This window comes from Talaromyces amestolkiae, assembly GCF_001896365.1.
Source record: "Talaromyces amestolkiae strain CIB chromosome Unknown scaffold20.1, whole genome shotgun sequence".
Classification (NCBI taxonomy): domain Eukaryota; kingdom Fungi; phylum Ascomycota; class Eurotiomycetes; order Eurotiales; family Trichocomaceae; genus Talaromyces; species Talaromyces amestolkiae.
Window position 1 is genome coordinate 199,054 of NW_024468056.1, and position 25,667 is coordinate 224,720.

General features: G+C 47.6%; 7 protein-coding genes across 7 annotated transcripts; 3 read left to right on the forward strand and 4 right to left on the reverse strand.

The window, feature by feature from the left end:
* Positions 1–873: 873 nt before the first annotated feature.
* Positions 874–2,403, forward strand: BHQ10_008643 (uncharacterized protein; the record flags this gene model as incomplete). The annotated part of the gene is made up of 1 exon (XM_040881471.1): positions 874–2,403. One exon carries the CDS (start codon positions 874–876, stop codon positions 2,401–2,403), a length of 1,530 nt encoding a protein of 509 aa, XP_040737145.1.
* Positions 2,404–3,407: 1,004 nt separating this feature from the next.
* On the reverse strand, positions 3,408–8,789 carry BHQ10_008644 (uncharacterized protein; the record flags this gene model as incomplete). The annotated part of the gene is made up of 3 exons (XM_040881472.1): positions 3,408–4,324; positions 4,379–4,574; positions 7,302–8,789. 3 exons carry the CDS (start codon positions 8,787–8,789, stop codon positions 3,408–3,410), a joined length of 2,601 nt encoding a protein of 866 aa, XP_040737146.1.
* A 362-nt stretch (positions 8,790–9,151) lies between these two features.
* Positions 9,152–10,920, reverse strand: BHQ10_008645 (uncharacterized protein; the record flags this gene model as incomplete). Its single annotated transcript, XM_040881473.1, has 2 exons — positions 9,152–10,510; positions 10,564–10,920. 2 exons carry the CDS (start codon positions 10,918–10,920, stop codon positions 9,152–9,154), a joined length of 1,716 nt encoding a protein of 571 aa, XP_040737147.1.
* Positions 10,921–12,195: 1,275 nt separating this feature from the next.
* Positions 12,196–14,252, reverse strand: BHQ10_008646 (uncharacterized protein; the record flags this gene model as incomplete). Its single annotated transcript, XM_040881474.1, has 2 exons — positions 12,196–12,691; positions 12,748–14,252. 2 exons carry the CDS (start codon positions 14,250–14,252, stop codon positions 12,196–12,198), a joined length of 2,001 nt encoding a protein of 666 aa, XP_040737148.1.
* A 956-nt stretch (positions 14,253–15,208) lies between these two features.
* Positions 15,209–17,011, forward strand: BHQ10_008647 (uncharacterized protein; the record flags this gene model as incomplete). Its single annotated transcript, XM_040881475.1, has 1 exon — positions 15,209–17,011. The coding sequence occupies one exon, from the start codon at positions 15,209–15,211 to the stop codon at positions 17,009–17,011; it is 1,803 nt and encodes a 600-aa protein (XP_040737149.1).
* Positions 17,012–18,685: 1,674 nt separating this feature from the next.
* On the reverse strand, positions 18,686–20,099 carry BHQ10_008648 (uncharacterized protein; the record flags this gene model as incomplete). The annotated part of the gene is made up of 3 exons (XM_040881476.1): positions 18,686–19,825; positions 19,894–19,997; positions 20,072–20,099. The coding sequence occupies 3 exons, from the start codon at positions 20,097–20,099 to the stop codon at positions 18,686–18,688; spliced, it is 1,272 nt and encodes a 423-aa protein (XP_040737150.1).
* A 966-nt stretch (positions 20,100–21,065) lies between these two features.
* BHQ10_008649 (uncharacterized protein) lies at positions 21,066–25,141 on the forward strand (the record flags this gene model as incomplete). Its single annotated transcript, XM_040881477.1, has 4 exons — positions 21,066–23,390; positions 23,444–23,812; positions 23,880–24,674; positions 24,734–25,141. The coding sequence occupies 4 exons, from the start codon at positions 21,066–21,068 to the stop codon at positions 25,139–25,141; spliced, it is 3,897 nt and encodes a 1,298-aa protein (XP_040737151.1).
* Between the last annotated feature and the right edge of the window lie 526 nt (positions 25,142–25,667).

The following is a 25,667-nucleotide window of genomic DNA, read 5'->3' on the forward strand; positions in this document are numbered from 1 at the left end:
TCATATTAATACTCGGATCAGAAGAAACAATTGGCACGGTTGACGAGAGCGAGCCACGTTCCAAAGGTTTCTTCACGCGGCAGAACAGCGCCCCTCGATTGACTTTTGCGCGCGGACTACAAGGTACAAGGGGTCAAAGAGCATTCACCGAAGCGGTCGGGATTTACACAAATGAAAGCGTTGGATTTACAGCCAGATTATCATAACAAATTGGGCATCAAAAAGAGTGACTAGAGCATGGCGGGTTAAGGGTCTTCGATGCCGTATATGCAAGTCTTTGTTCCGATCAGCAGGACATCGAAGATTTGATCCATGGATGCCTTCCGAGGTCGTATCGGTGAAAAAATCACGCAGTTGAGGCTGGAAGAAGCCTAGCGACAGGACAGAGTAAAATTTTTATTGTACGCCGGAAATCCCTCATATAAAAACACCAGTAAACAAGCCACATTAAAAAAAATATTTATATGTAAGTTCACGCCCGTAGCTATTTTTTTTGGTTGCAAGACTTGCCCGTCCGCGCTCTATTGAAGATATTCACACAATTCGAGTGAAACCGCTCAAATCATCTATCTATTTCAGTTATCCTTCGATGAACAACCTCAACTATCCACCTGTTTGTGACTTCTTTGCTGTGCGAGCAGACTCACCATCTCTCCGCGCAGCAGGCGTCCGTCAGTACCTGGGCTTGATTGATCTACTCGACCCTGGCTAGGTCCTGTTTGGTGGTATACAATTGTTCTTTGTTTTGTTTATTTTTCGCTCGGTACATACTACAAGATTATTCATTGCATATCGAACGGGCCGGCTAGACCCAAGTGCTTGGAATGGGAAAAAAGATCACTTGCTTTAGAGATTTGTTTGTTCTGATTCACGATGTTGGAACAGCTGTGGAAGGCTGCTCGCAAGCCTGGCGCAAAGGGTGCGGTGCAGGGTGTGGCCCCTGTACAGAGATTCACAGACAAGACGGACCGTCGAGACGAGGAGGCAACATTGGGAACGCAATTCGTGGAGGGCGAGAAGACGAGACTGCTTGATCGGTGGCTGGACAAAATCGTTCGTGCGTCGGGTTCGGAGATTGTGTTCTTTGGTATTTTGGCAGCGTTGCTTGTCTGGGCGCTGCTGGGGATTCGTTTCGGCGACACGGAGAACTGGCAAGTGATCATCTCGGATGTCCAAGCTATACTCAGTTATGCGTTTGACTCGCTGCTGGTAAGACAACAGATGAACATGTACGATCGTGAAATGGTGGTTGCTGCCCAGATGCAGTCTCGCGTCCACAGCCATTTACGCATGTTCTCCCAAGCACAAAACGAGCTTACGCAAGAACAGAAGACGGTTCTTTTGACGTACTGCAGCCGAGAGGAAACGGATGAGAATAAACTGGCTCTGCCGTCGGAAAGCAAGTTTGGTCTTTTCATCACCGCGGTGTCACACATCCTTGGTCATATTGCTCTGGTTGCACTTTTCTGGGTAGCGGTGTTCGTGTGGATTGGAATCGGTCCCATGTTTCAATTTAGCGACTCCTGGCAGCTCTACATGAACTCGGCCTCGTCTGCATGGATGGTTCTTTACTTTGCATTTCTCGCGAATATCCGCGAGCGTCACAGTTTCCACGGCAAGATCTGTCTTGACGCTCTCTTCGAAGTTGACGGCTCCCTCGAGGCTCATTTGCGAGCCTTGACCAATGACAAAGAAAGCAATTCAGAGGTTGTCTTGAGTGCGCCCAAAGTTAACAAACTTCAACGTGCCATTTTCTACTATGCCGACTTTGTAGGTACGCTCGTGGGAATTGCTATTCTTCTCACCGTCATGATCGCCTGGCTCGCCACCGGCCCTGTATTTCACTTCAGCGCCAACTGGTGGTTATTCATCGGAACGTACGCCGGTCTGGTCGGCATGCACGATGGGTTTGTGCTGCGCAACATGCAAACACGGTTGACATCCTACGTCGAAAAGGAGATGGAAGTTCTTCAACAAGCAGATCGGATCATCTTCGAGCGTACAGGCTTGAAGTTCCCCGAATCTCGCGCCGATAGACGTCTCACTCTATCCGAACGGGTCTCAGTTGTGGTGGACAAGGTCAGTGCGCATGAGCTTACAGTGCTTCTTGGGCTCCTCACTATCATCGGTTTGTTGGTCGGCGCTAGCGCGATGAAATGGACGTTGACGGGCCAGCTTTTGTGCAACGTGCCTCCCAGTATCATCGAGTCCTTCTTGATGATGATCCTTGTGACGGGCCACAACCTCGTTGACGACCGGAAGCGCTTGGAACTTCAGACTCTGTATGAACGACGCGTGAAGCTGTTGGGATACGCGCAGAAACTGAAGGAGATTCAAATACAACCGATGAGTGCGCCTGATTCAAAGGAACCTTCCCTTTCAGTCGATGCGACAGCACCTTGAAGTGAGCTGGCAATATCATTTCCTCGCAGAGATCGAGCAATACAATGGTCCATCAACTCTCAGTGTCTGGATCCAAGAATTGACGACGTTTTCCGTTTCGTTGAATCGAACTCTGGCTTAGAGAATAATGCTCCCAGTGGGAATCAGGTACACTATCCACGGTATAGTGCAATACATTCAGCTGTCTTTGCACTTATGCTTCTTACATCTCGGTTTTTTTCCCCTTTATTTTGCCAATTGTCTTTGCAATCATGCTTTTCACATCTCGGTTTTTCTTATCATTTTACCCATTGTTTTGCACCATGCTTTTTACATCTTAGTGTCCACATCATTCTATTCCCTTGGGGTTTTTCATCCGAAGGACTCGAACCTGCAGCCCCACGGTTTTTCCCCCGTAGAGTACAAGATATTACCCGGACCTCCCTAGTTTAGAATAGTAATAACAATATGCTATTGTCTTTATACCTAATTGTCTACAAAAATGACTCATCTCTTTGCACGAGTTACCTATATCTAAATATAGCTCCTACACTACGAGGTATCTGCCCCATTTGATAGTCTCCTCTCTCATTCTAGACATACCTTTGATCTATGACTTTGTAGCCTTTCTATAAAATCTCTCATTTCATTATATATTATTCTCTATTATAACTAGATTCATGTGTGTCTCATGGAACGGCACCGGGTTCAGGCATTCCCGGAAACAACGCTCTATGATCCGAGACTTGAGTCCTCGAAGTAGTCTTGCATCGAGATATACAGCGGTTGAAGTGTCGAAATGAAATTAGAAAAGCCATATATTCATTATCAAGTCAATGTCAGACATATCTGCCTGTCGTTTCTACTATAAGGAAGGAGTTGCCGGTTTCGGAACGTACAATCACGACCACTGGAAGCCTCTTGTTAAAACCAGTAACTGTCTATGCGACTTTGAGGCGCAGCGAAGGGGAGAAATGAGCATCAAATTTGCCCCCCACCCCCTTTCCCTACCGTAAGATCTAGAATCACGCCCTATTCCGTCCAAATCGCCTCCAAAACCGCATCCCTGCTCGACCACTATCCTCATTATAACCGGCCTCATGCCCTTCGTCTTCCCCGCTATCTTCATCAACTTCCACCGGCGGAACCCACTCATTAATCCATTTGTACCGAGGAATCTCTCCTAGTTTTGTGCTCCCGGAACTATGCGACAGGATTGATATTCTTCTGTCGAGCAAAGTATCGGGTCTGGTATGAGGAGGAACTTGTGCCTGCACTGCGGGTAGTTGATGTCGTGCTGGTACTGATATTGGCAGTTCCAAAGCTGGCGGAGAAGTTGGGACAGATGGTGCAGTACGAGGAGGCTGTGACCTTGACCTAGTTTGGTCCTCGCCTTCTGCAGGTTTTGGGCGGACATTCATCCGTCTGAGATGAATGCTGGTGGTAGAAGAGTTCTTTGAGCGAACCCAAACCGGATGGATTTCTTGCAAGTCCTTGACTCTTTTCGGATTCTTCGACCGCTTCGCCTTTGTGGCTGAAGCGTTGCTCTGTGTCTTATTCCCATTCTGCTTATGTGCCGCCGTCCTCGCACCTCCAGCTTGTTTTGCAGCGATGCCTTTCTGTCGATTCACCTGCCCTCCTACGCTCTCTCCCTGTATCTGAGGAGCATATCTCCTTCTTCCTCTCACCACCGCACCACCCTGTTCCACCGACGACTGTCCCCCAGCACTCAACGCCAACGAACTCATACTCTCCAATCTCACCCTAAACCCCTCGAGTTCCGTTACCGAATCCCTCACCGATCGTTCCGACAAGCTCATCAGTTCTCGAATCATATCCTCATTATCAACCCCATTATTCTTTCTCAACAGTGTCGAGATGATTTTCGTAAGTCCCGTGTTGAGAACAAGGAGGATGCGATTTAGGGATGTTTTTGCTCGTTCTTAAATTCTATCAATTGCCAGTCATTCCTTATTTTAGAAAGGGAGATACGCACCATCACCGCGTCTATATCCCTCTCCCAGTCTCTCCGAATTTGTCTTAAATATATGCTGTATCTCTCTCGGCGCACGCTGGAGGCGAAGTTGTACTTCCCGTTCCTCGTGGGTTTGTGGCAAAGTGACTGCAGAACCCGTCACAGGGCTTCGTTTATTCAATTTCTTCGAGCGTGAATGTGAATCGTTCTTGATGCGCTGGTACAGGTGTTTAGTAGACTCAAATGCTGACAAGAGAGATGTGACTATTGCCGACAGGTGGGTTGGATGTTCTTTCTTCGCTCGGGGAGAACGATGCTTTTGCGACATCGTTTACCTAGGCAATGTCTATCATATGCATCTATTTAGGTGGGTAACATTCCACTTTGAGGCATTGAATATTTGATCCGTAAACGAACGAAAGAATTAACTGGTACAACAACCACAACGCCTCAGCGTTATAGATGTATACGATCGACGATAAGAACACCAACGAGTTTCGTATCAACCACCTCGGGGATTTTTCTCAGAACAATAATTTATTTCATCTATCCCCTCTTTATCCACCGGGCTATGCCAGTCGATACATAAGCTTGACAGGCAAGACCTCAAAGCCTCAAGCATTCTGCATACCCCACCCAGTCCAGACCTATCGCCATCCAATGAGCAAAACCGGATCCCGAGGATTGACTCAGACTAGTGCTATCAAATGCATAACAACCGGTAGTTATCGTCGAATAGATATCGTTCAATAACCGCGATGTGCTTCTTAGCGTGTCATGAAACTGTCCAATGATGGGTTTGATATGGGCTTTGATAGAATCAACGCATATGTTAAAGAGAATGCGACATCAAGATTAATGATGTGTTAAGGCTAGGGTGCATAGTCAGCCAAGTTGCAAATGTAAAACATTCCACCTCATCATGAATTTTTAGTTCGGGGTAGAGCATAGTATTTGGCACCTCACGCACTTTGTTTTTCTCAAGCTTTCTCGAATAGTGAACATTGTCTTCAAGGAGCCACAGCTGGACATTCTTCAGACCTATTTATATAGGCTGAAGAACACCATGTTGCTTATGGTGAACGTAATATTTATGCGAGTCAATTGAGGAAAAGAGAGACCCAAATGTCCACGACAGACCAGAAGGAGCTTATGGAGATACTGATGCAACAGAAACGCGAGTCTGATCAGAAGCTCGAACGACTGACAAGGGCAATTCAAGCCGTCCAGCTGGACGAATTTTCAATGTCTGCGAAGAACACCGTCACTATAAACTCTGTTGGTGATGTCGATGATGCGCGAGCGATAGGTTTATCAGTGAATAACGAGTCTGACTCGCGATCTACCAGACTTGAAGGGCCTTCTTCCCTTTCTCAAGCAAAGGATGATCAATCTACCCAATTAAGTCTTGAAATCGAAATATATACAAGACTAATCAGAGACATATTAGAGAGAATACAAGTTACCGAGTCTCTTTTGACCATAGGTCGCCACAAAAGAATCAAACAGGCTATCTTGGCTGTACATGCAGGCGAACTGCGAATGTTCAATACCGAGAACGGAGAGAAAGCTGAGAAGCTTTGCGCACAATTTTGTCGGGGACCATTATTTGATCATATTTCGGATCAAAGACCCGATAAAGACTCGAAACACATCTTACCAGCCGCCGCAGCATTCGCTTCTGCAGTCCCAGAAGCCAATGAAGACGTTGGAGAGAAGAGCAGCAACATCGGTCCAGCCATCTATGAGGAACAGCAACAAAAGTTACACATCTCAACAACTCTCGACGCGCGAGAAACATTTTTCAATCCAAACGACTAAACTTTAGAATCGAGTAGCGGACTCAAGAAAAACAAAAAGAATAAGAAGAGCATTGAGTTTGCAGAATTCCCAGATGCTCTATCAGTAGAAGATATGCGCATCTTTGAACAGGAAATGAGCAAAGTATTCATATCATCACTCGATCCGAATAGCCAAGTTGAACTCTTCGATTTGAAGAATTTATTATCGAGTTGGACTACATTGAGAACAAATGAGGTTATAATCTAATAATTTTGAATTTTCCAAGCTCCTTGGAAAGCCTATGACACCCTTTTTGCGCATGGATTACAATCAGCTTTTGCAGAAGGTGTTGGCATTCAAGTCACGAAAGAGTTACCGGTCGTTCCTATACAACTCACTTCTGTAAAGATGCTAATTTTCAATACCTTATCCTAAGTTAGATGACGGATTTGATGGTTTTGATTTGCTGGAGCTGATGTTGGAGGGAATGAGGAGCTCTTTAATCCCTTTTCCGCCAATCTTTTTTCCCCAAAACTCTTCTTTAGTTATAGGCTGCAAATTTGTGGATCACTGACTATATGGTCTAGTATAAAAGCCCCCATAACCGCACCAAACCGTACAACATGTCTAGGGATAGCAGTAAAGTAAACTTGTCAGATATCAGAAGAAGTTCTATGGGGGTTCTACAAAGGAGAATACATGGAGTTTCAGCAGGAATCAATGATTTTCAGATTCGCTATCGACATTTCTGCCTAGGTTTCTACAAAAATAGAGACAGAAATGGTGAAGAAAGGAATAAAGAAGAAAAGAGAGAAGAACTTGGGGGAGGAAGAATTTATACTCAAAAACGACAGGCTGCGGTTAATGACTGAAAAGAGTATTATTTCAAAAAGACCTCATATATAAAAAACATGACTCAGGTATCAAAATAATTACAAAGACTTGCAAAGAAGAGAATACGACCACACCATCTCACACTCAAGAAATATCACAGCCAGACGAACAAGCATCACAATTCGCCATGCTCAGTCCTAGGCTTTCCACCCCCAAACCCACCTCTCCAATACCTCTCCCCATTACTTTTCCCTTCATTCTGACTTCTACACTGCGGATTCTCCCTATCCTCAACCGTGCCATACGGCCAAATCGGGATGTAGCACACTTCATTATACCCGCATTTTGTCTTGCATTCCTTCCACGTCGTCCAGGCCAGATACTCCATCAGCCCTAGAATACGAGACTTGGCAGCGTCGTAGTCTGTGTCATCAAGTACAGATCGGAGAGTAGAGCAGATCGTATACGAGACATCATACACAACCCGACCTGCCAGAGTAGACGCATTGGCAGACGCAGGAATAAACTGACCCGCGCACCGCACCGATTCCGTGACCGCGTCACGCTCTTGATCATCAATAAACGCCAGAAACACACTCGTCACATTCGACTGCAACCCCTGCAACGAATCCGCCTCTGCCGAGGCGAGATACGCCAGCAAATTTGAATATTTGAGCACAATCATATCCACCACACCCTGCCAATCAAACGATGCTTTTGCTGTTGCAGCGGCATCGAGGTCCATGACAAGGCTCGTCAAATCCGCACGAACAGGCTCGAGTTCTGCGGACTCGAAGTGATTCAGCCTCGGCATTCCGGGTTCGTCTGTCTGCGCAAACAGATCGAGTTCTTCATATGTATAAGCCGTAACGAAATTGTCATAATTGACTTTCACTCTACCGCCCCCAATCCCATCATACCGCGACGTAATCGACTTATAGAAATACGTGTTCCCTCCAAACCCACCACCTCGTCCTCCTCCACGACCAGGCCTCTCTATAGGCGACTCCTCACGATGCACAGCACTGATCCTTACAAGATCCAAATCACGCTCAAAATCGCATAGAATGATCTCAAACCCTGCTTCAGCTCTTATTATGCCGTCGATGCGATCATTCCAGTCATTTTGAGCAATGGAGCAGCCTTGTAAGGCGCGTTGCATTTCGCCTGGTGGACCGCCGGGGCCTTTTCTTTTGTCTGGATCTTCTGCTTCGGTGGGAAGGGTGGCTGAGGTGAGGTTGTCACGGAGGAAGATTCTGTCGCTGGAGTCAAGGGTGCCCATGTCCGTTTTGCCGGCTGAGAGGCCGTCGATGTATAGCAGTCGTAGATCTTTGGCGGTGGTGTACGTGTGTAGATATCCATATTGATCTTCTTCGCTTTCATCTGCGAAGAAGTCTTGAGGGGGTGCCATATCAAAAGCAGGAGGCGGCGGACTACCATCCCCAGGAAAACCCCCTGGACCATCAGGGCCTCCTGGAGGCCTCCTGCCCCCCGGTGGCCCAGCCCTCGCAAAATTCAGCGCATGCTCCGGCTCAAACGCCAACCACTCTGTCCCATTTACTCTATACGCCGATCTGGTACCATGATAAAACTGAGTTCCTGCAGGCACGCTCGCCAGAAAGAAGGACATGCCGTTGTGGTTCCAGGCGGAGCCCCATTGGCGCATTGATGAGTGCAGGGAGTTGAAGATGTGGTTTGCATTGCGAACTTTACCGGAGGTCGATGTATGTGGGCTTTGATAAGAGGGATTGGCTGGTGCTGGGGACGAGGAGGTGAGAAGCGCGAGGCTCAGGACAAGGCCTGCCGGGAGATACATGCTGTTTGCTGGTGTGCTCTGATAAGTCTCTGGTTGTAAATGGATGAAGATTTGTTGTTGTAGGAGAGATGAGAATGAAAGTGAATGAGACGAGGGAGACGACGATAGATCAGATCTTATCAATCTACATACAAATTCTGAGCGGGCCGCGTGGCCTGTGGGGCATCAGCAACAAAACATCGAGATTGGACATCACGAGAATCACAATGAAGATCAACTCAACGACCCGATATGAACAAATATGTATATTAGTATTAAATAAGTATCTGCATAGCCAACATGTAACATCGTGTCGTCACTCGTCATACATAACTCTAAACTCGCACCACCCATTATATACATGCGACAATACCACCTGTATGTTAATAATGATTCTGATAAACATCCTTATATGTATCGCCCACCTTTCTATCAACCTCCTCATCAAAAACATTGATTTCAGTCGAAGCAAACTTGCGCGCACTAACCCCCTTCTCAAACAACGCATCCAACTCCGCGAATGTGCGACCACTGGGCTCCGGAACACGGAAATAAGTGTACACAATACACAGGAAACACAATCCAGCCCAGAAAAAGCCAGCGTAGTTGGACCAGTTCCAGGCTGTGGGGTTCAGCATGTAAGGGGTCAAGACGCCGGTTATGATGCCGACGATGTTGTACAGGTTGCGCGCCAGGACGACTGACTTGATTTGTAGGCGGCGTGTGGATAGTTCAGCTACTAAAGAGTAACAGACGGTGCCGACAGAGATCTGGTAGAAAAGAGCCCAGACAATCATCATCGAGCCTGTGGCGAGTGCGCCTTGAGTGCGATGGGACTCGGGAACAAGGCCCAAAAACCCCATGACGAACAACATCGAAAACAGACCACACAGGCCGAAGAGATATAGAGATCGTCGACCAACACCCATAGCCATCAAACCCCACGCACCAAACACACCCACAATATTGATCGCGTACTGTCCCAACGCAAACGAGTACGAATCCGACGAACTCAGACCCGCCTGCTCCAGGAAATAAGTCGAATAATTCGAGAACGAGTTCCCGCTCAGATTCTGGATTGCCCAGACCATGCACACAATCTCCGTGCGACGGCGGTCGGTGCCTTTGAAACAGTCCCAGTAACTCGAGCCAGATGTAATCTTCTCCTCTAGCGCAGTGGTGTGCACCATCATAGCAATCGTTTCGTTTGCGTCAAAGTCGGTCTCTCTGTTGAGACTTGTCAAGCGGAGAAGCGACTTTTTGGCGTCTTCGACGCGACCCTTGCGAACAAGCCACCAGGGTGATTCGGGCGCGAACCAGACACCGATAAAAAGAGGCAAAGGCCACATCCATTGCAGGGCGTAGGGGATACGGTACGCCCATTGATCGTGATCGCCGCGGTTCAACATCGCCTTGATCACGCCGACGCCAATTACCTGGCCGATTCCCCAGCATACGTTGACGTAGCATGTCAGATAGCTGCGGAGGGGAACGGGGCAGACCTCGGATGCATAAGTCACGGTCAAGGTCTGGAAAACACCCCAGGGGATACCGCAGAGAATCTCGGCGGCGAGCAAAGTCTGCACATTCTGAGCCGTGAAGAAGATCGCCGTGAATGCAGCGAGCATGACCAGACAGGACATGACGGTGTATCTGTACCCGAATCGCTCCGAGACATATCCATTTATGAACAAGCCAATAATCTCTCCCACAGCCGCACCATTACTCAAGCCCGATTGCCACTACAACCGTCAGCCCCTCTCTTGAAAAAGTGAATTGCAAGAAGAAAACATACCCGAGCGGGAATCTGATATGTCCCATCACTCCCCAACTCTCCATACTTTTGATTGAAAGCCGGAAACCCATACAAATTCCCCACAAGACTAATATCGTACCCTTCCATGACAATACACGATGAAATCACTATACTCCAAAACACGGCTTTGGGGTATAGTCTGATGCCCTGCAGCAAAGTCATTTTGTGCTCCTTTTCTGTGGCGGCTTTGGCGTCTGCAATGAGACGGTCCATGGAGGTGGGTTTTTCGAGGTTGACATTGTTGTCGCTGTTGACGTTGTCGGTGAGGACGGGTTCATCGTGAGGGGTGGGTTTGTTGAAGTGTTCGACTACTACTTCCTCCTTGTTGGTGGCCATGGTGCGTCTCTTCTGAGTCTCTTGTAGAGACTGATTTCACACAGACAGAGAGGGATGGAGGAGAAAGAAAAGAAAAGCCGGGGACGGGAGGAAAACCTGGGCTATAAATGCGGGCGACTCGTCGCGAGTGGGGATTGTCGTGCTCACTGCTCACGTCCGGAAACCGGGTGTCCGTATAGTCAAAACAATCAAGACGAATCAATTGATCGATAGCAACAAACTAGTCAGAGTAGTGTAGCATTGCGCTCGAGCGGGTCGGTTGGAGTCGTCTCGAGTAAAGAGTTTCTTTCGCATCTGCGCGGTGCGGAGCTTGTCGCAAACAGTGCGGAGTGGGGACCGGCGCTGGGCCGATATTTTCAGAATTTTTTCTCTGCACTAATTTATCCGAGTTGAGGTCTATTAGGCGTTGATTTCCAGGAGAAACTTGTTTAATCTACTTTCCGGCGTCTATTCCGGTCGTTCTCCTCGGTGAAAAACCCAAGAATCGTAATTACGTTCATGCTCAACTTGATCAGAAGAGCTGCATGCGGGGCCACGACGGAAAACGAGGCTGTAGAAATGAATAGAATCACTAGATAAGTCAATTGCCGACCCTCGCAATACGAGACTTAGTGCAGCTCCTCCAAGTAGCCTCATGTCAATGCTCTGCAAGTACAGTACCAACAGAAGTAGCCTTGGCCTGCAAAAGGGGGACTGGAAACCCTCTCTCGCTTATCTAGCCTGTCCCTAAACAGCTAGCGCCGTTCCTTGGCCTCTCTCTCGGATTCTGGTCGCATATCATCGCAGGCTCACGAGGCCATCGGTCAATATCACAGACTCGAAACGACAGATTGAAACCCCACGGGGTACAAGGGACAAGGGACTAGGTCATGCCACACGAAAATAAGCATAAATCACTGATCAGCCCCTTGCGCAGTCCAGCCAATCGAGGCAGAGAGGTTTGGCTGTGTTACGGAAAGCGGTTTCCGACAGGCGAATGCGATTCCTGCATTGCAAAGAGGCAGTCCACTTCCCCGGATTTTCGGACAGTGATTTCCAGGAGAGACATCCTGAGACGGGAAATGGACTTGAAAAATCGGCTACTGCTAATTGATCGTATGTATTTCGGCTGAGATTGTGGTGAATACATACATAGCAGTGGTGGTGAGGTGACTGAGATCGGTCGGAAGTACTATATGCCGGATTGTCTATCATCAAGTATCTAGCTACTATATCGTACATACATCGTATTATGCAAAGGGTATCTCAAAAACACACAACAACATCTTCGACACGTCACGACGAACCCAAATCAATAACCACACTCAAATCATTGTCCATCCAATCGATCGTCCCCGCCGACAACTGCGCGATCGTCCATTCCCCGTCGTTGTCCGCCGTCACCAGCCCTTCCGGCAACCACACCTGGATTTTCCAGCTTGATGTGTCGACATTCCCATTCTCGTCGCATGTTGATGCCGGTAGTTGACCCGACCAGCGGTGCGCAATCAGGCTACGGACGCTGGCGAGATCGGGGCATTGTTCAGCTGTAACGTCGAGACGGGGCACGACGCGTTTGCTGTCGTGGATGACATTCAAGCGAAGGGTAATGGGCGAGGTGTCGTGCTGGTCTTGGTTGGTGACTGTACCGTAGGCAGGCTGGTGCATGGCCGACAGGAACGGGGCGTGTTCGGTTGTTTGGGCTTGCTCGGGTTCTCTGCCGCCGGTTTCTTGCTTGTGGATGAGGCTCTCTTTGATAATTCGATCCAGGTCGCGAGTAACAGAGTTTGCACTATTCAAGGAAATCAGTATTCATTAGATGCCCCAAGGAGGAAGATGAAAACTTACAACTCAGTTCGAGCTGGAGCAGTGGCGCTACCGCCAATACGCCAATCGAGCTGAGAAATCTCGTTCGATGTCAAAATTTGATTCAGATGGTAAGCTTCACACTGCGGTGCACAATCTGTCGGATTTCCATCGTGAACCACTTTCCAATGGCTGTCCACCGCTGCAACGAGTCCCCACCAGTCCGGTTGCTGCAATCCAGACACTCCCCATAACGTGTCTAGCTGGTAGTTTTGGTTGTACATGTTGTATGTTTGCGAGACTGCATTCCATTCCGTTGGATATCCATCCAGGACAAGCGGCGACAGGTTTATACCCAGTTGTTGTTCATTACCCGAAAAGTCATGGTGCGGTATGGGAGGAGGCGGCGGTACGTAATGACTTTGTGCATGCTGATGGTCGTGTTGATGATCATTTTGCTGGATTGAAGGTTGTCCCTGCTCATGTTGTGGTTGTGGCTGCACCCCCTGGTCTGGTGTATGTTCTGTAGAGTCCGCAGTCTGCATGATTTCTTCCGTTTTTCTTCGCTTACGGTCATCGGGTTGAGTACCAGCACCACCCTTCCGTGTCTCAATTGCATACTGTCTCTGCCGTTCATTCGTGACCATGCGACGAAGTAGCGGAATGACAAGCGATATGATTTTGTGTTGATCGCGCGGCCAGATATACTGTCTTGGAGGCATTCCTTCATTGACAACATTTTCGCCAAAGTATCGTTCACCGTATCCTTCCGTCTCGAGAAAGTCGCGCACGCAGTTCCACAACCGCAACTTGACCAATTCGGTATCGCCCTTTCCGCGCTGGCCCACGCAGTCCCGTCGATCGGGGTGAGCATCATCCAACATGTAATTCTTTGCCGCCGCCTGTAAGTGCAAGAAATTCTCCGGCGATAGTTCGAGCGAAGCATACAGCCGGGACATTGGTGGCCGAGTGTATTTCTTATTGTTGGACGGCTGTCTAAACAGAGCAGCTGCAGAATGAACCCCAGCAGCCCGCGCATCCGTCAGCTGCGATTGCGACCGTGCTAACTCACCGAATTCACTTCCATCAAACACTTGTTGCTGCGTCTGTTGTTGATGCTGCTCGTTCTGGTCCTCTATCCCCGCCAACGCCGGATCGAGTGCTTCATCTCCTCTCTTGCGCTTTTTTGAGACCGCGCGCGACAACCCCTGCGCAGTCTGCCCATTCGCTATCGATGCGCGATTCTGTCGTCCGGTACCTGCAGGAGAGCCGAGGGTTCCGAAAGCGCTCTCATCAAATCCATCATCTGGTAAATGTAGGTCCGACGAGTAATTTTCGAGATGGTGATGGCCTGCGGCAGCAGCGGCTGCAGCAGCCGTTGCCCAGTCGGAAGAATCGGCCTGGCCTGCTGCTGCTGTAGCTGCTTGGACGAGGCCCGCCAATTGATTCTCGCTTGTAGTGTAGTTGATGTGGTCGATATGCGCGTTCGCGGCGGTATGGAAGTCGGGTTGCTGCTGTTGCGGCTGAGAGTTTGTATTCGAAGCCATTTTCAGCTGACCGAATCAGTGTAATTGCGCGAGTGCGAGTTTGACAATCAGAAGAACAAAGCCGTAAATTGTTCAAAAGTAGCTCGACTCGCAATGCGCAAACTGCTCCGTACGTCGCAACAACGTATCGCGTCGTCGCGACCGTGCCGTACTCTAACAATCAAGGCAGAAATCGCCTCTTCACGAGAACAAGCTCGACGAGCTCGTCCTGAGACGAAAACTGACTTGAGTCCGTCAAAAAGACAATGCTATTCACGAATCGGGATGGAAGCTAAGCTAAGTGGCCGATGAGGATGATGCGCTGTTTGTTTCGTTTGACAAAAGACTTTTGGAGTGTTTGAAGGTTGAGCAGACAGTGCAAACTCTGCCGGCGCGTCACGTGATTTAGGCCTGACAAATATGGCATTCAACTTTCAACCACTTTCAACGGACGCATCCTTCCATCCACACATACCACGAGGTATACCTCTATATTCACTCGGCAGGTTGTCTGCCTTGTCAGCTTGATAATCTGACATACTGCATATGCTTTATTGAAAGAGCACTACAGCCATCCCAAGCCATGGGAACACATTCATTGCAAGTATACGAAACTTCTCCGATAGCAAATCACTAGAGACGCACATAGGGTGAAGGCTTACGAATACGTTCTTACAATAGCCGTCGACCTTCCTGTTAGGGTCCTCAACTCATATTCACATATTAAATTGTCAGAAAACATTGTGATATATTCCGTGTCGGATTAGCCGAAACCTGGGGAAAGCTCCCGGCATATCCGGGACATATTGTTAATGATGCATCATATTGAAAGATTCAAAAGCCGACGAGCATGTGTGATTGCCGACGATGCAAGATCCCAGAGCTTGAAATTAGACGGTGCATTCCATTTCCCTAATCTATTCTGTAAACTATAACTTTCATTGCTTCAATCCGCCAGTTTCCTGTGAACTTGCTCAATGCTCAAGCCACAGCCAACAGCCACCCGTGAGCTCGTCTCATTAGATGGCATATGGAATTTTGCACTTGGGTCTCACGACGACAAGATAGATATTGCTTGCACGCAACCTCTCAGTCCTGAGCTACAAGTCCCCGTGCCAGCTAGTTATAACGACATCTTCGTCGACCCTAAGATCCGCGACCATGTGGGATGGGTGTACTACCAGCGCGCTGTACGAGTACCCCGAGGCTGGCATGGGGAAAAGTACTTTATCCGCGTCGATGCAGCCACCCATCACGGCCGCGTATTCGTCAACTCAAATTTCGTCACGGAGCATAGCGGTGGCTATACCCCCTTTGAGGCGGATATAACTCATCTTGTGGCTGCAGGAGAAGAGTTTTGTTTGACTATTGCAGTTAGCAATGTACTCACAATGGATACGATTCCGCCGGGGAGAGTTGAGACGTTGGCGAATGGAAAACGGAAACAGCAGTATCAGCATGATTTTTATAATTATGCTGGTCTTGCACGATCGGTCTGGCTTTATTGTGTCCCTCAAGTTTATATTCGGGATGTAACGGTTGTCACTGATCTTGCTGATACATCTGGGACTACTGGTATAGTGGAATATCAAGTCATTACTAGTGAAACACTACCTCACGCGCGAATTCGTGTATCCTTATTTGATGAGGAAGGTCATATCGTCGCCCAGAGCAGCGGGCCGCAAAACCGGTTGCAAGTAGAGTCCGCTCACCTATGGCAACCCGGCGCAGCCTACCTATATCAGCTTCAAATAGAGCTCTTGCACGACGATAGTTGCGACAAGGTACTCGACATCTACACCATACCCACCGGAATCCGCTCCATCAAAGTCTCCGGGATGCAGTTCCTTCTCAACGGCACACCATTTTACTTCACCGGATTCGGCAAACACGAAGACAGCGCAATCCGCGGCAAAGGGTACGATCCAGCATACATGGTCCATGATTTCCAGCTCATGAAATGGCTCGGAGCCAACTCCTTCCGCACATCGCATTACCCCTACGCTGAAGAAGTGCTAGAATATGCTGACAGGCATGGAATTGTGGTGATTGATGAAACGGCTGCTGTGGGTTTGAATCTTGCTATTGTTGCCGGTATCCATGGCACCAAGGCGCCTCCAACGTTTTCGCCAGAGACGATCAATGATAAAACCCAGGATGCTCATAAACAGGCGCTAAAGGAGCTTATAGCCCGCGACAAGAACCATCCCTGTGTGGTTCTCTGGATGATCGCAAACGAGCCTGCATCCGGCGAAGAAGGAGCTATAAAATACTTTGAGCCCTTGGTCAAACTGACCCGAGAACTTGATCCCAGCCGTCCCATTTGCTTTGCTAATATGGCCTTCAATCCGGTAAACAGAGATCTAATATCTGACATGTTCGATGTTCTCTGTCTCAACCGCTACTTTGGCTGGTACAAGCACACCGGCGACCTAGACATGGCCGAAGAAGCTCTACACGACGAACTTTCCGGCTGGCAACGCAAATTCGACAAACCGATAATCATCACGGAATATGGCGCGGACAGTCTAGCGGGCTTGCACGCAGTTATGGACGTCCCCTGGAGCGAAGAATATCAATCTCGTATGCTGGAGATGTGCCATCGCGTTCATGATCGTGTAGAGGCGGTGATTGGAGAACACGTATGGAATTTTGCAGATTTCCAGACGACGTCACAGATCTTTAGGGTTGATGGGAATAAGAAAGGTGTTTTTACAAGGGATCGGAAACCCAAGGCTGCTGCTCGTGTGTTACGAGAGCGCTGGAACAAGGCATACTGATATTGCACTCTTGATTCCTTACTCTAAATGATATCCTTCGATATATTCCATTCAATGTATGATACGAAATTGATTGATAGCTAACATATATAATCATCAAGACTGGCTGAGCTATCAAGTTGACGTCACGTCCATCGGCTCTCTCTCCTATCTTGTCTGCAGTGATGAGGTCGTGTCTTGCATCCGTCCCTACAACAGCAATGGGGAGCCGTAAGCCATTTCTCGAAGCCTCTGTTGCCGCAAGCGTGAAACAGCTCCTCCCATGTGAGTTCGGGATGGATTCTGCAAATCGGATTATATAAATTCAGTCTTATCACGCAGAATTACTATTGAAAATGGAAGTAGTTTTCTTCGGATGGAAAGCGTAATATAGAACCACACATGGCTGAACTATAAATGAATCATGAAGGTGGAATGGCCGAGTGGTCTAAGGCGGTAGATTTAAGTAGTGATTCATCTCAAAGGACTACAAACGCCCTTTTTGTCAAAGTCACGAACTCCCTACTCTCGAAAGAGGCACGTGTTCGAACCACGTTTCCACCATCAAACTTTTTTTTCCAGACCCAACATAGATGGGTTACATTCATTCTCTACTTCGGTATTGCTACCAATGTTTTTTTTTTTTTGTGTTTGTTTGTGATAGTCGGACAAACGGGTCTGGTGGCATGGGCAGATTAAAGCACCAATCTTTGCCACAGGATCACCACATAAATACACAAAGAGGTAGGTGTTGGATGGAAGGGTTTCTACCAAGCTGAATGGCATTTTCGCATGAAGCATCTGTCTTCTGTCATATTATCATTCTGTGACCAACCCGGATACACTGAACAAAGACGTCTTGCTGCAATTTTGGCGCTTGGGGATACGCGAATTTGAGCGTGAAATTGACGAACACCTCTGATATGAACCTTTTGGCAATCTAAGACTTTAAGGGAGTGCAGGCTGGTAAACCCTTCTTATACATACATATCAAGGAACCAGTCTCGAGCAGTGCCACAGAATCGGGCAGTCAATGACGAGCAAGGAATTTGTACAAACCTGAACTAGTCGTCCTCGGAAATCAACAAATGTAGCGGCAGAGAACGCCTCGAACGGGTAGATTGTTATGTAGGTCAACAGCAAGACATTGAAGTTTTACATGTATCTATCCAATTTTCATATATCGTTAAAGTTCCAAAGTTCTGATATCGCAATGAGTTAAAAGAAAGAAACCCACGCTCATCACCTGGCGTAGGACAACAGTGGTAGAAGAATATATACGTCTCATTTCACATGCATACATACATACATATAGCCAGCATTAATGAATAATAAATCTATAAAACATGAGAATGATGCCCATCCTTCGGACATAAAAAGGCTCTCTTCTGCGCGAAAAAACAGGTCGTATATACACGACAGTTCTTTTTTATTGCGATGTTGATATAACCGATCAACGTTATTCGTCATATCAAACCAACCAGATCATTTCGAGATATTCGTCCAGAAAAGAAAATCTCTATATTACATTCTTTGTGTCATCGTATTACGTCGAGTCCAAAGATCATATTGTTTTGTTGTATATTCAAAACGCATGCCGCCCGCGGTGAGGGTCGTTTCTTGCATTCTGCTTTTCCTTTTGCCCGTACCTTCTAGGTAGTGTAGTTGGAAAGACACAATTTTTAGCGTTTGATTTTAGTGATGCTTCAAGCCGGCTTTGTCGCTGTTGTTCCTGGGTTCGCCAAAGTTGCGGTAAACATGGTCCCTTGCAGCGGACTTGTCTTTTTTGATTGTCAAACAGTTGATGTTTAGGAAAGTGGTGATTCTGTTAATCACCAAGAAAGCCCAGTGCATGTAGATGACAAAGGCGTAGACGAGGTAAAAACGGAGATACCAGAGCTCAAATCCGGCGCTGACCGCTGGGAATCCAAGATAAGGCAAGTTTGCAAGGATGGCACCACCAATCAGTGGAACTAGCATTGAGGTCCAGTAGGGAAATGGTTGTCTGATCAGATGAGCAAGGATGATCTTGGTGGTCATGCGGCCGAAGACGAAAGACATAACAATGCAGAAGAGGACCAAATGATTGTTGGCTAGTAAGGTCGAATAAGGAGACCACAGCCAACCCATCACTGAGACTGTAAAGATGACAATCGATGTCCATTCCATGAAAACAGGCAATACTGGCAAACTTTGACGACGACGAGCCTGAACGACATTGTAAACACATGCCGGCAAATGTGCGACCATGAACGACCCAAACACAATGAGTACCCAGTAGTCCAAATATGTATGAGTTCCAAATATTTCCTTGTGGCCAAACGTATCCGCAACTTGGCCGCGCCACATCTGGGGTCCGTATATTCCGGAAAGAACCATGATTATGACCGCAATAATCAATCCCTCGGTAGGCCCATTGAAGTATCCGAGATATAGTGTATGCGTATGATATGTCTCCCACGTCGAGAAAAACATTGGCAAGCAAGGGATCAGAGCCGTGAAAGCGCCGAGCTGTGTCGAACCAAGACCCATTGCAGCGGTGTGAAGCACGCTGGCAAGGGTGCAGTTAAGAGAGTCGATTCCATGATCAAACAGCTCTCCCAGTCCACTCGATGTGCCCGTACGACGGGCCTGTTTTCCATCAATGTTGTCAAACGTCGAGTACATCCATATTCCAAGCGCGAAACTGTAGTATACCCAGGTCGGCCCCGGTCCGACTAGGTCTGGCACAAAGATTGTAACGATCGCAACGTTTGCAATGATGAAGAAGAACCCTAACAGGGTGACCATATTAGGTGCGATGGATAATGGCAAAAGCTCGACAGCAGCATTCCACTAATTCCGACAGATCTGGTCAGTTTCGTCTGCTCCTCGAGAGCCAAAACGGGTAAAAGCGAACGTACATAATGCCTGAGAATGTAATTTGAGATATATGACTTGTCCACGCTGGAATATTTGTAGGTTTTGAGGGGAAGCAAAGCTTCATCGGAGAGCGAGTCCTGCGCCGCTATTTTTTGGGACATGGTCAGTCGCGATCGTCAAGCTTGATCAGGAACTTTGCAATTGAAGCGGAAGACGAACCTTGCGCCATCTTGAATAATCCAGGCATGATGGGCTAGATCTGATGAAACAGTAATAATGGAAAAAGGCCTACAGTGGCGGTGTGTAAAAATATGGTATGGCCAGGTTCAATTCATCGCATTCGGGAGATTGACTGCAGGAAAATAAACTGTGTACAATGAGTGGAGGCAGGGCGGGATAAAGCCTCCAACAAAGCTTCAGAAAATAATGATTAAAAAAATAATACGTCGCTTGAAGATGATGTAAAGAGTCGCAGAACAATAGGAAATGACTCAAAGGGAAGCTCAGGGGTCAGGACTGAGATTGAAGAATTGCATTGTGCCTGAGTGACTGATGGATCCAACTTGGGGAGCCTAGGCAGGAAGAGGAAGGAAGCAGCTGAAAGCCTGGACGCCAAGACGCCGAGACTTGGAGCCTCAGGCTGGCGGCTGCCCGGCACCCCGGCACGTCGGCATCGGAACGGAGGTTTTTCCGTTTCCCTCACGTGCTTTCACCCTGGTTTTTCAGGCAGCAAGACTTAATCGCGGTCAGATGATGGTCCGTGCTTTCCTTGCGATGATGGACGATTTCCCAGTTGGTCTAGCCTGGACTCTGGCAAGCTCCTTCCTATTCATGATTCTGTTCAACAATAGCCACTAATTCTTCAGCAACCCAGCTTCATAGTCATTCTTTTCTTTCTTCGCTCTTTGAACGAACAATTACTACATGACCGCCTAACCCCGCTAAACAGCAACCCCTTCATCCACCGTTCAGCGCTCCCTTAATCCTGCTCCGCCGTCATCGCCACGGACTACGTCGCTCTATTCTACGACACTCTTTCTCGAGATACACGTCGCATTTGCGTTCAGCACATCCTCACCTACAGCTCATCGCAAGCATCAGTTTCTGTCACTTGGGGAGGTGACCGTGGGGGTTTTCTCTGTACATGGACATGAAGGTGGTTTGATTGGGCTTGCGCGCATAGCGCCATAGCAGCAAAAATTGCTTCCTCAAGATGCCAGGCATCGTCGAAACTCCCACGGCTACCAGCGCGGCGCCAGCCTGGTCTTCGCGAGACTTCACCGTCGCTCATCAGAGACTGGAACTAGAGGTCGACTTTGCTACGAAAAGTTTGAAGGGAAAGACCGAAATTACCATTCATCCGCATCATAGAGAGTTCCGGGTCATCAAGCTCAATTTTCGCCAGGGCCAAATCAAACGGTTGAATGTTAATGGCAAAGTAGTATCGGCATTCAAGTACACGGATACCCATTCGGCTCTGAACCTATACGGCGTTCAATATCACCAGCGGCTCTCTGACAGAATCGAAAGTCTGCTCAACCCGCAGACAGAACCCGAGCTTGTCATTACTTTACCGAAAACTCTGAAAATCGAAGAGCTAGATCCATTTTCTGTTGATGCCCAAGATCGACTGGCTCTCCGATCCTCTATTGCAAACGCAGATGACGGCGATGGTCCGAGTCTGAAACCAGCCGAAACTTCCCTACCCCGGTACACTGCGCTCACAGTCAACATTGAGTTTACGGTAGACAACATTCGGGAAGGGCTGCAGTTTGTTGGGGTCGATAGTGGCGATAGGCGATATCCGCATGCCTACACAACAAATTCCACTGGGTCTGGTGCTGGTAGCTGTCTTTTCCCGTGTGTCGACGATCCAATAGTACGATGTCCGTGGGACGTGACTATCAAGTGTCCTTGCTCTTTGAACGCCATCTTTGAACGCAAGGGGTTGGAAACATGGAAAAGTCTTGGAACGAACAAGAATCGGCCGGGTAATCTTTCTGATGATGACAGCACACTGGACATGACTGTTGTCTGCTCAGGCGATACGACTGATGAAATCGTGGATCCCAAGGACTCATCTAAAAAGAGTGTTTCCTTTTCGAGCATCGCGAACATCTCCGCTCAGCAGATTGGTTTTGCTGTAGGGCCATTCGAGCACGTCAATTTATCACAATTTCGCGAAAGTGATCAAGATGATCAGCTTGGTGACAATGCAGTTCCCGTGGATGCATATTGCCTTCCGGGCAGGGCAAATGAAGTCAAGAATACGTGTTTTCCAATGGCGAAAGCTATCGACTACTTTTCGGTGACATACGGCTCGTATCCCTACTCGGGCTTCAATCTCTGTTTTGTGGACGACGCGGCTTGCGACACGGCTTCAACAGCGTCTCTTTCAATATGTAGCAACCGCCTGCTATTTCCTGAGAATATTATCGATCCTATCTATGACTCGACAAGAAGTCTGGTTCACGCTCTAGCTTCTCAGTGGATAGGCGTGAGTCTCATCCCAAGAGATGTTACGGATACCTGGGTTACGGTTGGTATGGCCTATTACATAACCGATACATTTATGAAAAAGCTATGCGGAAACAACGAATATCGTTTTCGCATCAAACAAATGTCGGATCAGGTCTGTGACCTCGATTTCGAACGACCTTCCATCCATGACATGGGAGTTATCTTGAAACTTGATCCATCCGAAATGGAATTCGTTGCCTTGAAAGCTCCTCTGGTGCTCTTTATTCTTGAGCGGCGCCTTTTCAAGGCCAGCGGGAAGCCGACTGTGTCACGAATCATCAGTCGTCTACTTCTCAATAACCGTATGGGAGACCTGACGAATGGAGCTGTGAGCACCACCGGATTTATCAAGCTGTGTGAAAAGTTTGGACATTGCAAATTGGAAGTGTTCTTTCAGCAGTGGGTCTTCGGTGCCGGTTGCCCTCGATTCACGGCTTCTCAACGTTTTAACAAGAAGAAATTGGTTGTGGAGATTATGATTAAACAGTCACAGGGAGATCCACAGCCACCTAGAAACCTCGAAAAATCATCATTCTTACGAGATATGAAGGAAGAGATTCGCAGCGTTTACGCAGCGCCCGTTCAGCCTGTCTTTACCGGATCAATGACGATACGGATCCACGAGGCTGATGGCACTCCATATGAACATATCGTTGAGATAAAAGAGGCTATCACTAAGTTTGAGGTACCATACAACACCAAATACAAGAGGCTCAAACGAAACAAACGGCAAAAAGAACGTGTGACGCAAAATACAGGAGGTGATTCCACTGCAGAAGCACAAGACGACGTTCTTCTCTACTGTCTTGGCGATGTTCTCCAGACTGAGGACGACATGCAGGAATGGAGATTGTCAGATTGGAGCAAAGAGGAGGAAGAGCGCATGGGTCAAGAGTCCTATGAGTGGATTAGGATGGATGCCGACTTCGAATGGATTTGCAGGATGTCCTTGGGCATGCCAGGTTACATGTATTTGTCGCAGTTGCAACAAGATCGGGATGTTGTTGCGCAACTAGAGGTAAGCCAGGCTTCCAAGGTTCTCGAGCCGTGTACTGATGTTACAATGTGCAGTCCATGCAATACATGGCCATTCAAAAAGCCCATCCTCTGATATCTACGATATTCGTCCGAACGCTGATGGACAAGCGATATTTTCACGGCATCCGCACCGCAGCTGCTAATGCACTAGTAAAACACGCAAAGGAGGAGCTTGACTGGCTAGGTCTTTACCATCTTGAGAGAGCATTTCAAGAATTATTCTGTCTTCCAGGGACTCACGTGACGCGTGACAATGATTTCTCTGACCAAGCATCTTACATACTTCAAAAAGTGATTCCTGAAGCAATATCACGCGTTCGTGATAACAATGGAAAGACGCCGCTTAGAGTAAAGCGTTTCATCTTCGACAAGCTCAGATTTAGCGACAATTCAAATAACGAGGTATGTCACGTTGTATCGAACCATCTCTTTTCCGGGATAGATCTGCTAATCACTATGAGTAATTTAGTACTCTGACAACTTTTACATTGCCTCTCTCATGACGTCCTTAGTCAATGCTATGGAAGGCAGCCAAGCAGAATCATCATCTTTGAACGAGATGGAATTTGACATGGAAAAGGAGCTCGAACGCCAAGCAGAAGAGAAGCTCGAGCGAGACGTTATCACGGAAATCGATAGATATAGGCGCATGGACGAATGGTCCAGTTCTTTTCAGAATATTTACTCAAGGACTGCCTTGCACTGCCAATTGAAACTCACGAAAGCCAAGATTATGGACCTTGATTTGATTCACTTTCTACAATATACCCGACCTGGAACTTTTGATATGCTGCGAATGGAGGCATTTGACTGTCTGGTGGAGCTTGACATCTTCAAAACGCCCGAACTCCTCAAATGGTTCATATTCAATATGTCCTCAGATAGCTCAGCGTGGATCCGTCATCGACTCCATTGTCTGTTCGGTAGGGCGCTTGCTTCTGTCGCTTTTGGAAGCGACGAACCTCTGAATGAGCCTACAAAGAGCGAGGGCTTGATTATCGAACAAGAATCTACGACCGATGTACGTCGAGCGGATCTAGCCAGGAAACAAACCATGTCTGGAGCTTTGGAGGCACTCAAACAAGAGTTGGGACAAAATGTCACATTGAAGGAGGCTCTATGGGCTGCAAGCAATTCCTCATGCATAGACACTATGGAGTTATCCAACTTTGCCGATCTGTGCCGAGTTCTCTATGATGCAAAAGTTTCTGTTCCTGTGAGGTTGAAGTACCCTCGGTACTGGAAATGCCAGCGCGTCGAACGTGTAAGTGAATCCAATTATTTGAAGTCATCGATCTCGATCATTATACTGATTATTCTCAGGGTTTGATGCGATTCTACAAATCCGAGAGGTTCCGTGTATCCCTCACTCCTTCCAAAGACGCCACCGGAGCCGCAGCAGCAGTCGCAGGCGCAAAACGCAAACGCGAAGAACAGTCCATGCCACCCCCCGGTCCTCGCATCACTTTCAAACAATCCAAATCCAGTCTTGACATTCATCAAAACATCAACAACATCCCTCCTGCCCCAACTCCTGCAGCTCCTCCTCCTCCTCCTCCACCAGCGTCTATTTCCACTCCTCAATCCGAACAACCGCGCAAACTGACCAAATTACGTATCCCCAACTTCATCGCTATGCCTCCTCCTGCTCCAGTAACACAATCCCCCGCCACGACTCCATCAACTCCCGGTGGGTTCAAATTGAAACTCAAGTTTGGCGCTCAAAAATGAAGAATCCATTGAGGTTACTTACCTTTCTTTATCCAATCTATTCACATGATTTATTCTTACAATGTCCTCTTCCTTCCTCCATCTTGGTAGCGTTTTAGCAGCATTGTCGTTGTCGTCCGTTATCATTTCTAGCAAGTGCTACGCTGCGCATGGGATTAGATTGTTGTAGTGCAGACATTTAGTTGCATCAGTGATTACCAAAATCAGAACTATACATATTATTCGAAACGTTACCTGATTATTAACGAACTTGCATAGTTTAGAAGACCCTTAAATCAAAGGAGGAATTTTTTTCAGAATCTATTCTATTCCTTCATATAGGGTATCTTTTTCGATATCATCATTTCCGTATTTCGGTGCAGGACCCTTCCGTATCCAGTGAAGCATATGCAAAACTAACGGGTCTCGTATGGCGAAATGTTGCAAGACTGTCTTGTCTTCCTTTGCTTTTGAATAGTAAAACAGGTCATGTTTAATGCACATGATCTCTCAAGATCGAAGTCCAACTTCCTTCTTCCCTCCATTC